The sequence below is a fragment of the Dendronephthya gigantea genome, unplaced genomic scaffold (assembly GCF_004324835.1).
Source record: "Dendronephthya gigantea isolate DGI-Jeju-01 unplaced genomic scaffold, DenGig_1.0 000031F, whole genome shotgun sequence".
In the NCBI taxonomy this organism is placed as follows: Eukaryota; Metazoa; Cnidaria; class Anthozoa; order Malacalcyonacea; family Nephtheidae; genus Dendronephthya; species Dendronephthya gigantea.
The window spans coordinates 871735-887391 of NW_021163041.1; the positions used below are offsets into that span (position 1 = coordinate 871735).

Genomic DNA, 15657 nt, shown 5'->3' on the forward strand with positions numbered 1-15657 from the left:
TAGTACACCGAAAAAACAGTTTACTGAAAGAGGGATGCAGTGTCCTTAGTCCTCAGTAACTGGCAGAAATTGATGCCACAAACAAAAATTTAATCTATTAAAATTTATTATTGGACTAAAATGTTGCCAACGTACGTTCTAATTACTTTTAATTATAGTATATATGTGCATATAGTTTTCAAACTTTTATTTACAACTGCGGGACTATTTAAACTATAGATAAATTAAAATCGTCTGTACAAATTTTAAAAGACCGAGTATATATATATATGTATATAAACTGTTCTTTATAATGCATTTTACATAGCTAGCACGTCAAGGACAGGAGTATCAGCTACTTGAAAGAAAACTGGGTGGGAATACTTCGAATGAACTGTTTTCAGATTTCTCTTGGGCTGAACTGAGATAAGAAGGTTAAGTTTCGCCACTAGTTCGGATAGATCGTCTCGAGTGTAGCCTGTATAATAAATCAAAGTAGATGTCCACTCGTTCATATCTTTCATGGCCATAGCTAAGCAAAGGCAAGCAGCAGCCATCTTCGAAGCTCTAACGGGGACAAAGTCGTATTCTAATAAGGATGTCTCGAGGATATAGCGAGCCAATGTTAACGTTTCCATGTTAGCATCTGCAGCCTAAATAGAAAAGAGCAGATAATACACTTGAAACGCATTTTCATAAAACCATCACCACACATGCGATTTCATGAAAATTCGAGGCTGGTGTAGAAATATTACAGTATGTGCATTTTAATACACCTAAGGAACGTAAGGTAGTATCGATGAGGATCCGGGCTGCTAAAACAACGCGCAGAACGGCTAAATGGACACAATATTTTGATATGAAAGAAAACAAATCAGTCGTTCTAACCTTGGCAAATCTTCGCAAAAATCGATAAGGAATAGGAATAGCTAAACAATAGCCCAGAGAAGCGAAAACTTTTATTTCCATTTTCAGAAGATCAGATTTCTTGTAAGCATCGTCGCAAATAAACAGAAAGTCATCAAGGTATGGCGGATGTCTCTCCTATAAAAATAATTCTAGTTTTATGATTTGAACGTCTTAGGCATAAACAGCATAAACGGGTTAAAACCAAAAAGAAAAATATTTAAAATATATTATTTAAAACCAACCTCGATCTTGCAAGCAAGGAAAACAGCTGTAGCCCCAAGTAACTGAAGTTCTTCCCTTTCAATATTATTTTTCTCTAGATAATGATCCACTATTTTCACAGCAAGGTATAATGTTTCATGGTAAAGTTCAAAATTTTCCTGAACTTCAACTAGCCAGTCAACCAAGATGGCTCTCATATTGGCATTGATCTTTGGTTGTGTGGACATATACGCTGTGAGAACATACACTTCCTGTGAAAGGGTTGAAGCAAATGTAGAAATTAAGATTGCTTACTAAAAACTGAATAGAATTTTTTCAAATATTGTAAAGTAAAGATTATTTCTCTCTGTGGCTACATTTTCAATAAATACCCTTTTAACTGATATCATTGGGTATGTGCATTAAGGTAGGGTTTTACACACCTCTTGCTTTTTCATATTTTTGAAGATTTCATTCGCATACTCAGCCATTGCAAATTCATCTGAAGTATCTTCATCTATATCATTGTAAACTGGTTTCTCAACTTCATGTTTTGCCTAGCAAGAAGTATTTTAAATAATCAAATATATACATATGGGTAGTAGCTATATACAAGTTTCATCATCACTTGCAGTATCAAACTGCTATACATACTGTAACAGCACGCAAAGCCTAAATTGATCATGCAACACAATTTTATGTGACAAACAAAATTGTGGTAACTCACTTGTAATACAACATCCAATTCAAGGGTTTTAACACTAGGAATACTATATATATAAAAATAAGATTTAATTAGGTTACCTAGAATCCCCGTTCATTTTGCAATTCACAAAATGAAGAATTTGGCTTCATTGGATTTTGACCAGAAGAATGGGTGAAGCAACTGCAGGGCTCTTTTAGACAAATATAAGTTGCTTCGATCAAACTCTCCTTTCATATAGCTAACAAAATTTTAATCCAACTACTTAACTATACAATGGTGAGCACAGTATTAAGGTGTGGTCACCGTCAACCAAACTTATATGGTCATGTTGCCATAAATGAGTGTAAAATATATATACTTTTTACTGTAAATTCACCTAATAATTTCTGTTTGGGGTTCTTCAGTAAAAACTATATCTTTCACATCCTCTTCAGTAAAGGCAGGTTCTGAAGTTTTGCTGCAAAAATTATGCAAGAATTGCATCGTTTTAACGATCATCGTTCAACTATAAAATATCTACGGGGCCAAACAATATACCTTGTCTTTTCCAGTTGTGAAGCACGTACGGATTTCTCTTGATTTTCAGCGTTTTTCTTCGCCACAAAACCGGCTTCTTTTGACCTTCTGCGCGTCTGGTATGTCGAAGGCTGGCGAATAGCATTCTTTTCTGCATTGGATTTCACGGTACATTTTGACTTTGATTTTCTTACGTTAGTTTCTAGCTTTGAAGCCTAAAAAATTATTGAAATTTGTAAGCAAGGAGGAAAAATACTTCAAATTCTGACGCAAGATTTTCGAATATACGGTATTAAAGAAGATAACCTTGCATAAACATACATTTGTCATATCTCCTAAAGCAGATCGCTTTCTCGTGGGAGCGTTGTTCGGGGATTCTTCAGCCTGTCTTTTCGCATTTTCGTTAGACTTTCTTCGATCAGAAGCCATGATTCTTGAATTTGTCGTATTCCCCTTGCAAGCGATGCTTTCCTATAAAGAAATTATCGGCAAAATTTTCATAAGAAAAAGGCTGTTAAATTGCCCACGTTGCGAGCACGCGGCGTTCTTCGTCATTCGAACTGGAAGCAAAGTATTGCGATTCAGTATAGAAACCTTCGCATTTTTCTGGTTTGAAGTAAGAGAGATACGTTGAGATTTCATTGCCGTGTACGTCTTTGACGAGAATACTGGAACAGTGTGACTTGCAGCAAAAATATTAACTCTTGTAGACTTCTTCCCGAACTCTGAATGAATCGAACGTCGACTGCCGAATTTGTTTATTGCCGGGCTTTAAATTACCAACACTTGATTGGTTCATGACGACTGGGAAAACCAATCATATTCATTCTTTGCCAAATAGAAAATACGTACCCGTAGCAACCACTGAGCTATGTATATAAAATGTATATATAATTCTTCGCCTATATTTTTCGCGCATGATTTTCTTCTGACCAACCCATGGCCGCTAGACGTTAGGAATGCATATTCGCAATCCACGTTGATATTTATATTCGATCAATGACAATAAAATCTGGGCCTTATAGTAGTTGATTTTTCAAAAAAAATACTCTAGAAAAAAATAAATTCAAGAAACAGAATTAAGTGAATACAATATGCTGTAAGGCATTGTGCGTCTTTTTTAGGGTCTGTAGAAATAAACAATTATGGATTGGAGACCATTTCTTTATGGAGGCTTGGCGTCAATGACAGCAGAAGCAGGTTAGACTTGAGTGTGTCCTAAACGAAAATTTAGATTACTTTGTTCCATTTTTATAACAAAAATAGATACTTCATATTATTCCTGGGTGTGGTTCAACTTTCAATTTGCAATTCAATCATTTGAAAAAGTTCCTGTCACTTTACTTTATAATGCCACAGTCAGGGAGAGAGGGGGAGTTACGATCATAACCTAAAACCTTTTTCATTTTTAACAACTTTAATAACGTACTTAATATTGCGTTAAGTTAAATTAGGAATAAATTAAGAATTTCATTTGGATTTTAAAACTGATAGCAACATTCCCCATTGATACAACAAAAACAAGACTTCAACTGCAAGGTCAGCATATTGATGTTACCAATAAAGAAATAAGATACAAGGGAATGTTTAGTGCCTTTGTGAGGATATCAAAGGAAGAAGGTGCAAGAGCACTGTACAATGGGTAAGGAAATTATGTAGTTTACAGTTGTTGCATTAAACTATTGGGTAATCTCTAATACATGTTCTAACTTCTAATATATATCTTTTTTGAACAGAGTTGCACCAGCTTTACTACGTCAGGCAACATATGGTACAATAAAAATTGGCATGTATCATGGGATTAAAAGAATCATTGTCAAAGATCCTAAAGGTATGGGATCACTGATAAGACACTTAAACAGTACAATGAAAAATATGTACAGATTAGTTCTGCACATAAACTAATTAGCTTATAGTGAAACACACAGTGTAAGCAAAGTCTCAGGTCAATACATACATATACACACATTGCCAAATGTATAGCTAAGCTTGTTTTGTAGTTTTTGATGTAGCTTAAATTTATTTAGATATATATTTCCTACTTAAATTTTTTTAGAAGCTGACTTGTATGTACTTTAAAATATTCTTTTTAGATGAAAAATTTTATTATAATATAATAAGTGGCATTGTTGCTGGTGCAGTTGCTGCTGCTCTTTGTACTCCTACGGATTTGTTAAAAGTAAATATGTTGCATTTGCGGTATTGTAGTTATTTGCATTATTTTGTACAGTAGCTGTGTTTTCATCCATAAACACTAGCATTGTAACAGCTAACTATAATTGGTATAACTTAGACCTGTATTGTTTTAGGTTCGTATGCAAGCGCAAAGTCAAGGTGTGGCACCAGCAAAAGGAATGTTTTCATCATTTGCTGCAATATTTCGAGAGGAGGGTTTTTCGGGTCTATACAGGGTTGGTTTACATTTCACATCTCATATATAGTAGAAACTAGCTATTTTATTATAATACATGCAACATGCCAAAAACTTAATATTTTATGACACCATATTTGATTGCAGTTACTCCATGTTCATGACACTGAAAGCTAATTCCTACCCAGTCACTGTTCCTACCTGATATATGCCATAATTGCTCCTATAGGGTGTTGTTCCAAATGCACAACGTGCTGCTGTAGTTGCTGGTGTTGAATTAGCTGTTTATGATTGGTGCAAGAAGAAAATTTTAGATAATGAACTTATGGAGGACAATGTTTATACCCACTTTCTGTGAGTGTAATATGTGTGACATATATTGAACTATATGTAAAACTTCTTAAACTGGCCAAAAATAATCAAAAATTGAAACGTTGTTACAGTTTAAATGTTAGAATTTTTGCCTTTCTTTAGCATGCAATTTTTTTCAGTAATTGCAGTGATTGGTCAGTCATGAATTTGAGAATTTCTGATTACTGTAGATCCAGTTTTACTGCAGGCTTTGCAGGAGCTGTAGCTTCAAATCCAATTGATGTTGTCAAGGTAATGTTGTTTTAAATGTCGTGAATGTTAGTAGCGTCTTAGTTGTTATTAGCAAGGGAACAAGTTAATCGTTAACAAGTTAATTCGTGAGCGAACAAAAACTGACACTTGATTGACATATTAGATAGAGCAAGAGAGAGAGCGTGCGAGCAAGTGAGATTAGAACTAAAATAAAAATATCTTAAACAAAGGCGTGAAAATACTTCTTCAAACCAATTGTGGGAAACAACAAAATTCTCCACAAAGTGGCACCTTCGACGGCGATTATTATCTATTTGTGACTTGGAATTTATCGAGAATTAATCGGGGTTTGAGGATGTATTTTGACTAAAAAATCGAGCGTGACATGGCGGTGACGAGACAACAAAGTCAACGAATTGATCTTGAAGCACAAGAGCAGTCGGGTTTATCTAATGAAACGGAGACGAAAGTAGGAATCTTCCAGTCAGTATTGCGAAAATTATCATATTTTAACCGAGCAACAACCGAGATTTTGAGAGGGAATTCGATAGAAGCGATTAAACGACAACAAACAACACTAAAAACCAAAGTAGACGAAGCTTATGATTTGATTGTATTAATACAAGGCTTGAAGGTTGATGCGGGCCAAGAAGATGAAGTTATTGACGAGTGGACAAACGAAAACAAAGGCAAGTTACGCGTATTTGAGGAGGTTATAGAAGAGTTAAATAATAAGCTTTTAGACGACGAAGGAAAACGAAAGGAAATTGAGCGTCGGGAGAAAATTCGACAAGAAGCAGAAGCACGAGCTCAAATTAGAGATGAGGAAAGAGAGATAGAATTGGCAAAGCGTGAAAGAGAAGAAGAGTTTGCGTTATCTCTTGAGGAAAAGAAGCTAGAATTAGCTGCTGCGAAGCGGGTTAAAACGAAGTTGCCTGAGCTGCAAATCTCGAAATTTCAAGGAACTCATTTAGATTGGGTTCGGTTTTGGGGTCTATTTGAGACCCAAATTGATAAAGCTCCCATGAAAGACGAAGCAAAGTTTGCATATTTAAAAGAACATCTTGTACCTAAAGTTCGAATTACAATTGATCAATTACCACTGAATAGCGAAGGGTATGCAAAAGCGAAAAGGATGTTGGAGCAAAGATATGGTGACGCAAGCGAGGTAGTCAATGCACATATTCAAGAAATTCTGTCTTTACCTACTATTACTGGCGTATCAAAACAAAAGATACACAACTTTTATGACAGTCTTTTGGGGCATGTTCAAGCTCTTGAAGCATTCGGAAAATTGGGGGATGTTGCAGGAAATGTAAGGATGACGTTGGATAAATTAGAAGGCATTCGAGCTGATTTAACGAGAACCTCATCAGATTGGAAAAGGTGGACTTTCCCGGAGTTAGTTGAGGCATTACGACAGTGGATTGAGCGAAACCCATTACAACAAAGTGATAAAAAAGATGGATTTTCATGGAAAGATGGTAAGCGAGATAAGTTATTGTTAACAAAGGAACAATCTAAACATTGCGTATATTGTGAAAGCAAAGATCACAGATCTGTGGAATGTGATAAAGTGGTGAATGTCAGTGACCGGAAGAAAATTCTCAGCGACAAGCACCGGTGTTTCAACTGCACTGGCGAAAAGCATAGAGCAAGTGATTGCAGAAGTAGGAGCCAATGTTACAACTGCAAGAGAAGGCATCACACTTCTATTTGTGATAAACTAAACGCAAATCAAAAACTGCTGTGTCAACCTAGTGGGAAGGATGTAGTTTATCCAGTTGTGGTGGTAGAGATGGGAGGACTAAAGTGTCGAGCACTTTTAGACACTGGGTCTGGGAGTTCATTTGCATCAAGCACGTTGTTAAACGCAATTGGAAAAAAGCCAATAAGACAAGAATTTAAATCAATAGAGATGATGCTTCAAACAACAACAAGGAAGATTGATGTTTATGAGGTGGAGATTGCAGCTGTTGATGGCAATTTCAAGATGTCATGTGAACTGAATCGAATCGACAAGGATGTGCTAATGAAAGTGCCAAATCCGAGGTATAAAGAACTTATTGAAACCCATGAACACCTTAAAGGAGTACATATGAATGATATTGATGAGAAAGCACTTTTACCTGTGCATCTAATCCTAGGTGCCAGTGATATGTCTAGAATCAAGACAACTGTACCTGCTAAGGTTGGGAACGATGGGATGCCAATCGCTGAGAAAACTGCTTTGGGATGGATTATCATGTCACCGGGGCGAGAGAAGAACCATTCCTACTTGATGTTTACCAAGAGCTCCCAAGAAGACTACATGCATCTTTGTAGTCTGGACGTGCTTGGATTAGAAGACCATGTTGAAGGAGATCAAGGGAGCGTGTATCGAGAATTTAAAGAACAGCTTACTCAGCAAGAGGACGGTCGATATGAGACATCGTTACCATGGAAGGCTCACCATCCGGAGCTGCCGACCAATTACCTTGTAGCCAAGAGGAGATTTCAGTCATTATTCAACCGACTTGACAAACAGCCTGAACTGCTGAAGACTTATCATGATATAGTGGAAAATCAACTCAAAGATGGAGTGGTCGAGATTGCGCCTGAGAAACCTGAAGGGAGCCGAGAGCATTACATTCCCCACAAACCGGTAGTACGAGAGCAAGCCGAGTCTACGAAAGTAAGAATTGTGTTTGATGCTTCGGCAAAAGCTGATCAAAAATCCCCATCATTGAATGATTGCTTGGACATTGGTCCCCCACTCCAAAGAAGAATCCTTGACATACTACTTCGTAATCGACTTAAACCTATTCTCTTAGCTGGTGATATAAAACAAGCGTTCCTACAAATAGTGATTAGAGAGAACGAGCGAGATGCGATGAGATTTTTATGGATAAACGATCTACAATGCAAAGAGATGGTGGTGTATCGTATGACCAGAGCGATGTTTGGGCTAGGCCCAAGCCCATTCTTACTCGGAGGGACTTTGAACGTTCATCTCGAGAAGTATGCAGAGCACTATCCACAATGTGTTGAAGAATTATCTGAAGGAACGTATGTTGATGACATAAACATCGGAGGTGATAAAGTAGAGGAGACGGTAGTACTCAAGGAGCAAGCCAAAGAAATTCTCAGCGAGGGAAGCTTTGTTTTGCACAAATGGCATTCTAATGCCTGCGGAGTTAGAGAGTGACAACGTGGAAGACGGAGAATCTACCTTTGCTAAAGAAACTTTGGGAACTAAGCCATCGGAGACCAAGCTCCTGGGACTGGGATGGAACAAAAAGGAGGATACTTTGTCTGTATCACTACCAAAGCAGAAAGTAGAAATGACCAAACGGATAGTTCTTCAAACAATGGCGAGAGTATATGATCCCCTGGGTTTAGCTAGTCCATATTTACTCACAGCTAAAGTAATCTTCCGTGATATATGTGATCGTAAGCTCGGATGGGATGCTGAATTACCTAAAGATCTGAAGGATCGATGGAAGCGGTGGTTAGATAGATTACCAGGCAGTTTAACCTTCCCAAGAAGTATCCCTCGAGAGAGAGTCGTCACTACCGAGATTTACATTCATGGTTTCGCTGATGCAAGTATTCTGGGATGTTGTGCCGCTGTCTACGTTGTGACCAAACAGGGTGCTCTAGTTTCTCAAGGGCTGCTAGTGTCCAAAACGAGACTGGCAAAGCGAGATTTAACAATTCCAAGATTGGAACTAGTGAGTTGTCATATGGTCTGCAATCTTATTGACAATGTCAGAAAGGTTCTTAGTCATCTTCCAGTGATAAGCGTTTGTGCGTGGAGCGATTCGACCGTTTGTCTACAGTGGATTAACGGACAGGGTAACTATAAGCAATTCGTAGCAAATCGAGTGAAAAAGATCACCGAGAAGCAAATCGAGTGGAAGTATGTTCCAACTCTGGAAAACCCTGCAGATATCGGCAGTCGAGGTACAACACGAGATCTTCAAGCGAATGAAACCTGGATGAAAGGGCCTAGTTGGTTGAGTGAAACTGAAAAATGGCCGGAGCAAGTAAAGATCAAACCGAGCGAGAAGTCCGAGTCAGAAAGTCGAATGATGAGAGAAGTAATGAAAGTTACCATTCAGAAAGAGGCCGATTTCATCGATTGTTTACTAGAGAAATTCGGTCTGACTAAAACTGTTCGAATTTTAGCTTGGGTCACGAGATTTATTGACAACTTCGTGTGTGGCAAGAAAGTCAACGGACCATTAGTGACCGAAGAAACACAGAAGCAGATGAAGTTCTTGATTAAACGCGCACAATCCGAGAGCGAAGCACTTGAGATCTTCAAAGTGGATTCTACCAGATTAAATCTTCAAAAGAATGGCGAGGGAATATACGTGTGCCAAGGACGAATCCAAGGTGAATATCCAGTGTATCTGCCAGCAAAACATGTATTATCTGAATTGGTCGTAAAGCAAGCTCATATGAAGACCCTGCATGGGGGAGTTGCCCTGATCATGAGCAAAGTCCGTGAAGAATTCTGGATTCCTAAATTACGAACTTTGGCGAAGAAAGTTCTCAGTTGTTGTTATGGTTGCAAGCGGTTCCATATAGTGCATGAACCAACTCCACCTCAAGGTAATTTACCAAAAGAAAGAACCGAAGGGATGACGCCATTTGAAATCGTTGGTGTAGATTATGCTGGCCCTATTTACTATCGAAACAAGAACAATGAACAGAAATCGTATATCCTTATCTACACCTGTTCCTTAACAAGAGGGCTCCACTTGGAACTTTTACCTGATTTGAGTTGTGAGGAATTCCTGGCAAGTTTCAAGAGGTTTGTAGCGGTTCGCGGTAGACCAAAGAAGATGATTTCAGATAATGGTAAGACCTTTCATGCTGCGGCGAAGTGGATTAAGAAAGCAACCCGAGATGAAAGGTTTCACGCATTTCTGCACGACTATCAAATTCGATGGCAGTTTAATCTGAGTAAAGCAAGTTGGTGGGGAGGTATGTTTGAGAGGATGGTCGCGTTGGTAAAGAATTCGTTGTACAAAGTTGTTGGTTCTGCAAAACTCACCTACAAGGAGTTGCAGGATGTGTTGCTAGATATCCAGATAGCACTCAATAATCGACCATTAACGTATTGCGAAGATGACGTGCAATTACCTGTTCTCACGCCTAACCTGATGATATTGGGTAAAGCCAATTATTTATTGGAACTTCCGAGTGCTGAAATTGAAGATGGTGATATGCGAAAAAGAGCAAAATATTTGAAGAAATGTAAAGAGGCGTTATGGCGGAGATGGCGAAATGAATACATGAGAGCGCTTCGAGAAAGACACGACTTACGACATAACGGGAAAAGCGGAAATTTACGAGAAGGTGATGTGGTACTTATCAAAGGAGAAGGAAAGAATCGAGGAACGTGGAAGATCGGAATCGTGGAAAGATTAATACCGGGGAGAGATGGAATTGTCAGGGCGGTGAGACTTCGTGCCGGCAAAAGTTATCTAGAAAGACCTATTCAGTTTCTTTATCCAATGGAGTTACACAGTGATGAAAGGGACTCGGAACAAAAACCACTGAATCCCGAAGTTGAAGAGTTTAAGCCAAAGCGGAAAGCGGCGGTTGAGGCAACAGTGAATATTCGGCGAATGCAAGAGCTTGAAAATGAAAGTGACTAACATTTATGCATGAGTTATACAAACGACTGGAAGTGACTGGGACAATCTAATAACAGTCAGTAAAACAGTTTATATTCATATTTTTATATTTAGGATGTTTAAAAATAGGGGGAGTGTGTCGTGAATGTTAGTAGCGTCTTAGTTGTTATTAGCAAGGGAACAAGTTAATCGTTAACAAGTTAATTCGTGAGCGAACAAAAACTGACACTTGATTGACATATTAGATAGAGCAAGAGAGAGAGCGTGCGAGCAAGTGAGATTAGAACTAAAATAAAAATATCTTAAACAAAAGCGTGAAAATACTTCTTCAAACCAATTGTGGGAAACAACAAAATTCTCCACATAAAAGATATTCTATTAAACATGGACCTTTATATGTATAACAATGCCTTTCTTTTTCATTTCCTGATATTTTAGACAAGGTTAATGAATCAACGGAAACTTAAACACAATGAAGGTGGAGCAAAGATTTATAGGAATTCTTTAGATTGCATTCTAACGGTGAGTATTTTTCGTTTCGTTTGTACTATTTTTCAAGTATGTCGCGTGCGCATCATTTAATGTTTATCATATTGATCACGCACGGGTATTTTTGGGCTGTCTAGTATAGTCTATAGGAGTGTTTTAGGAGGATTTCTTTTTCAGACACGTATCAATGGTACAGTATATAGGTGACATTGTATGTCAGACTTTAGCGAGAAAATTTAAAAGACAAAAATTTTATTTTCCCTTTTTTTTAAGACAATACGGACAGAAAGATTTTTCGCATTGTATCGTGGTTTTATTCCGAATTTTGTTCGCCTTTGTCCATGGAATATTGTTGTATCCTTTTTGATATGTATAATAATCGTAGAAACATCATTGTGAATTGTATGGCCTTCTGCCTCTGCTCTGCACTCAACATTTTTACAACCAAATCATCGAAAACTAATTATAAACTATATATATTAATATCTCAGTACAATAAATAGAGAAAAGATTTATTCGTTTTGCGCAAGTGCCGCGGGATACGAAATGCTGCAAAATTTAGGCCTCCATCAATTATCAAAATTCACGCGCTGGCATTAGGAATGCACGTCAGTGCTGGGATCAAGAGGGATGAGGAATCAATGTGCTTGAATATGGAATCCACAACGTTTATTTCTTTACATAGTCTATTTATCGGAATAGACCATAAGTTCTTGTATTAACACTCTAGTAAAGGCTTATATGATTATATCCTTAACTGGTTTTCAGTTCTTTATGTCATTCGAGCAATATAAGAAATTTGGTGATAATGTTTTATGATTGTGAATGGTAAATTTGTAGGGTTTGAAAATTACTTTTTAACATACATTGAACAAGAAAAATTATGTTTTAATTTTATATTCTATAAATTATTGAACTGATTTGGTTTGTTGTTTCCTATTCAGTATCCATAGGCGTCATCTTAGTTGATTCTACAAAGTTGATTTACCATGTATCTCTATAGTATGATTACATACATAGAATAGTTTAAAAAAATGCCTGAAAATATTAATTTTGCAGCAAACACTCACTTTTAAAAGAACAACCAAGATGGCGGCTATTGCAGACTGTCTATAATTTGTTTCACAAGTTTAACTTCTACGTATTTTGTATTGCAGCTTACAACAACTTACTGATTTAAAAAACTAGATAGTACATGTCAATCACAATTCATGAGTTGGTTTCTTTTTATAAAATAATCCTACCCATGCACTCACCCCACCAATCAAATATCAACAATATGCATTGCGTTTTTCTGAACACGGCCAAAATCATCGTACCGGTCCTATTTTATAGTTTACTAAAGAGGACTGCATGTTGCGATCTTAAACACATATAATCATGGATTGGTGGTAATCTGTATTAAATACAACAGCACCGGTGTGAGCGTTTTTGCCGTGTACGCGCACGTTATCCCCGACGCGAATTTGTTCGCTTGACCGGAAATCCGAGTCCGTCAATGCGATTTGTCAGCGAACTTTGCCGAATCAGTATGAATCTGTATGTACCGTACGAAGTTCCAGTGAACTCTAGTTCGAACAAATTCGCCTCGTGGAAAACAGGCTTAAAAGAAAACGCGATATGACACTATACCTATAAATTATACTCATCAATGTTATTATATTAAAGTAGTAAGAATTTCGCCTGTTTATCTAAATATCTATTTAATGTAATCTATATTCAGTTCACTCTATCTTGTTTTGCTTAATATTCATCGTTTCACAAAGTTCATCAAAATGTTTTTCAAAATTCGCCACAATCTCCTTAGGCTGAGATATAACCGCCTCATCAGACATTACTCCTATATTAATATGACCGTTATAACTAAATATTGACATCATGATTGCGATATTTGCCCGCGCAGGCGGCCAGAATACCCCACCTATTGCTTTGTTACCACCGATGGTTAGGGTTAGTTGTGGGCCAGGAACGTTCGAGAGAACACATGACATTTTATACGAGAAGATATCGAGAATTGGTTTTGAAATGAAGTGCGGAAGCAGCATCAGCAGACGGACTGTGCTTGCAGCAACGAACGGTTCTGCAGATTTCTTTATCTCATCCATACGTGTCTTGGTCTCGATCAACTGTTCCATATTGCCTTCAACGCCAACTGGAGCTCGGAGAAAAACTAAAGCAAACTTGTTTACAAACTTCATTGATTTCTTATCCGCTCTGACATCAACAGGGACCGCAGCCCAGATGTCTTGTGGTTTTTTATCGGTATGATCTTGTAGATAGCGCCTTAATGCTCCAGACAGACATGAAGTCATCACATCATTCACTGTGGTTTTGGTTTGGTTTTTCATTTCTTTGACAGTTGCAAGGGAAAATTTCTTCGACCATGCGACAATCCTCTTACCATTTAATGCTCCTCCATGGATTTCTGAGTTATCTGCTGGTGAGAAACATTTTGTTAGCACTGTCATTGGTCCAACCAGTGCTGCCTTACACCACATTAATAACCGTTGTTTCGTTGAAAATCTGATTGGCTCATAGTCTCTTACCGGAACATCGAAAAGATTGTTCACAAATAACCTTGTTAATGCAATCCCATCTGCGTAGCTATGATGGATTCGAAACACAAAACAATGTGAGTTATCGAGGTCTGGTGTCGGGACTAAGATAAACTCCCAAAGCGGCATTTCGTAGGTTAATGGCAGTGAGCATATCTTCGATACTACCTCTTGAAGCTCTGATGTGGTTGTCGGTTTCCGTTCTTGCCATAATTTCACATGTTTTTCGATATTAAATTGCGCATCCTCTATCCACACGTATTGTCCGTACATTGTATCAATCCGACACGTCAAACGCGGACATAACTTCTCACCATTTTCCCGCTTGAAGTTCACTAACCGTTTCGCAACAATCTCTCTGAGTTTCTCGACTGTCGACTGTCCTTCCAGGAAGACAACAGCACTGACAATATGGAGGTTTGTTGCTCGATCTTGTTGCCACACAACATCATCAGCAGGAAGAGAAGTAGCGCCTTTCACACGGATTAGTAAACAAATACAGCAATTGTAAGCAAGCAAAAGCAAAATAACCGGTAACAGAACAGGTAGTAGCATCAGACTCGCAACAAATGTGAAGATACAAGCCACCGTATACAACTTGTTTAATTTACTTTTTCGTGTCTGTTGAATTCCCATTATCAAACCTAACAGTAAATTTTCTTTGTCAATAACATTCGATATCGAAAATGCACCTGGACCTTTTTTCTTCAAGTGTGCGCGATGCTCTTGCTAGGAGTAAGATTGCAGACACATATTGTTCGATATGCTTGGAAATACAACTGTCCAGTATATAAATAAAAGGCAATATGATAAAATATTTAACACATGCAGATAACAAATGAGAATTTATCAGTTTTACTTGCCCACATTCAACCGCAAGAGAAAGAACTTAACGTCCACCAAGAGATTGACAGATACTAGTGCAATCAACCTCCTCATATATACATTTGTATTATGTTAATTTATTCTACAAGTCCAGTGCTTGTTTCCAAGCACAGTATTGTTACAGTTATACGCATACGCGTATTTGATTGGTTAGGATTATGCGATTATATCCATGGCCTGATGCGGGTGTCCGAAAGAACGCGTCACTGCAAAGTACGGTCTGTTTTAGGATTGGCAGGGCACGGCTATGCTATAAGATTAAGAACGGGGAAAATCCGGTATGATCCGTATGTATGAGAAATCAGACAAGTCTTTGGCGCCAAGACAAAGTCCTGAAACCGAGAAACTGTACCATTTGTGAGCAGCCATTTAAATGAATGCAACAAAGAGAACAGGATTGGGTTTAAACTGAAGACCATTGAACTGTATAACCGCAGAAAGCACAAAGCCTCAGCATGTCAAAATACATATTTGAAATGTAGGCCATCACATTACACTTAAATATTCGATTCTATTTCTGGTACTGATTTAGCGGAGTAAGATTATATTGCCTCGTGATTCACGACGCGGCCCAACAAGAAGGCACATTAGGAAGGCTTGGTGACAAGCCGCGTCGTCCTATTTTGTTCCTCACGTTACGAAACACAACGCGCTAGCGTAAAACAATAATTTTGGCGAGATTCAACAATCGAATACCACAGAAAATGTAGTCAAAGGAAAAAATTCATCAAACAAGAAAACATAAGAACTTAAATTCAAGTTTTAAATAAAAAATTCTCGATATTCATTTGAAGTTCGTAGCGTAGTGATAACAACGTAAAATTAACAAAATTCCGTCGTAGAATCGTAGAG

The 15657-nt window shown here is 37.8% G+C and overlaps 3 protein-coding genes across 3 annotated transcripts; 1 reads left to right on the forward strand and 2 right to left on the reverse strand.

Moving 5' to 3' along the window:
- Positions 1-88: 88 nt before the first annotated feature.
- On the reverse strand, positions 89-3144 carry LOC114524494 (G2/mitotic-specific cyclin-B3-like). The gene is made up of 9 exons (XM_028545587.1): positions 2906-3144; positions 2633-2782; positions 2333-2526; positions 2172-2252; positions 1817-1859; positions 1533-1646; positions 1131-1361; positions 868-1023; positions 89-632 (listed from the first exon to the last, which is right to left on the reverse strand). Exons 1-9 carry the CDS (start codon positions 2951-2953, stop codon positions 300-302), a joined length of 1350 nt encoding a protein of 449 aa, XP_028401388.1. The 5' UTR covers positions 2954-3144; the 3' UTR covers positions 89-299.
- A 163-nt stretch (positions 3145-3307) lies between these two features.
- On the forward strand, positions 3308-12223 carry LOC114524496 (kidney mitochondrial carrier protein 1-like). Its single transcript, XM_028545589.1, has 10 exons — positions 3308-3511; positions 3806-3953; positions 4048-4142; positions 4405-4490; positions 4621-4722; positions 4912-5036; positions 5225-5285; positions 11315-11398; positions 11639-11719; positions 12134-12223. The coding sequence occupies exons 1-10, from the start codon at positions 3457-3459 to the stop codon at positions 12182-12184; spliced, it is 888 nt and encodes a 295-aa protein (XP_028401390.1). The 5' UTR covers positions 3308-3456; the 3' UTR covers positions 12185-12223.
- Positions 12224-13068: 845 nt separating this feature from the next.
- Positions 13069-15121, reverse strand: LOC114524493 (putative diacyglycerol O-acyltransferase MT1809). The gene has a single exon (XM_028545586.1). It carries the CDS (start codon positions 14554-14556, stop codon positions 13090-13092), a length of 1467 nt encoding a protein of 488 aa, XP_028401387.1. The 5' UTR covers positions 14557-15121; the 3' UTR covers positions 13069-13089.
- Between the last annotated feature and the right edge of the window lie 536 nt (positions 15122-15657).

Coding starts and splice junctions, on each gene's coding strand:
- LOC114524494 (XM_028545587.1), bottom strand. CDS start 2,953: ATGAAATCTCAACGTATCTCTCTTACTTCAAACCAGAAAAATGCGAAG. Junction 2,783..2,905: donor CAAACCAGAAAAATGCGAAG/GTTTCTATACTG, acceptor ATTTCTTTATAG/GAAAGCATCGCTTGCAAGGG. Junction 2,527..2,632: donor CTTTAGGAGATATGACAAAT/GTATGTTTATGC, acceptor ATAATTTTTTAG/GCTTCAAAGCTAGAAACTAA.
- LOC114524496 (XM_028545589.1), top strand. CDS start 3,457: ATGGATTGGAGACCATTTCTTTATGGAGGCTTGGCGTCAATGACAGCA. Junction 4,491..4,620: donor CTCCTACGGATTTGTTAAAA/GTAAATATGTTG, acceptor GTATTGTTTTAG/GTTCGTATGCAAGCGCAAAG. Junction 11,720..12,133: donor TTTGTCCATGGAATATTGTT/GTATCCTTTTTG, acceptor ACTGGTTTTCAG/TTCTTTATGTCATTCGAGCA.
- LOC114524493 (XM_028545586.1), bottom strand. CDS start 14,556: ATGGGAATTCAACAGACACGAAAAAGTAAATTAAACAAGTTGTATACG.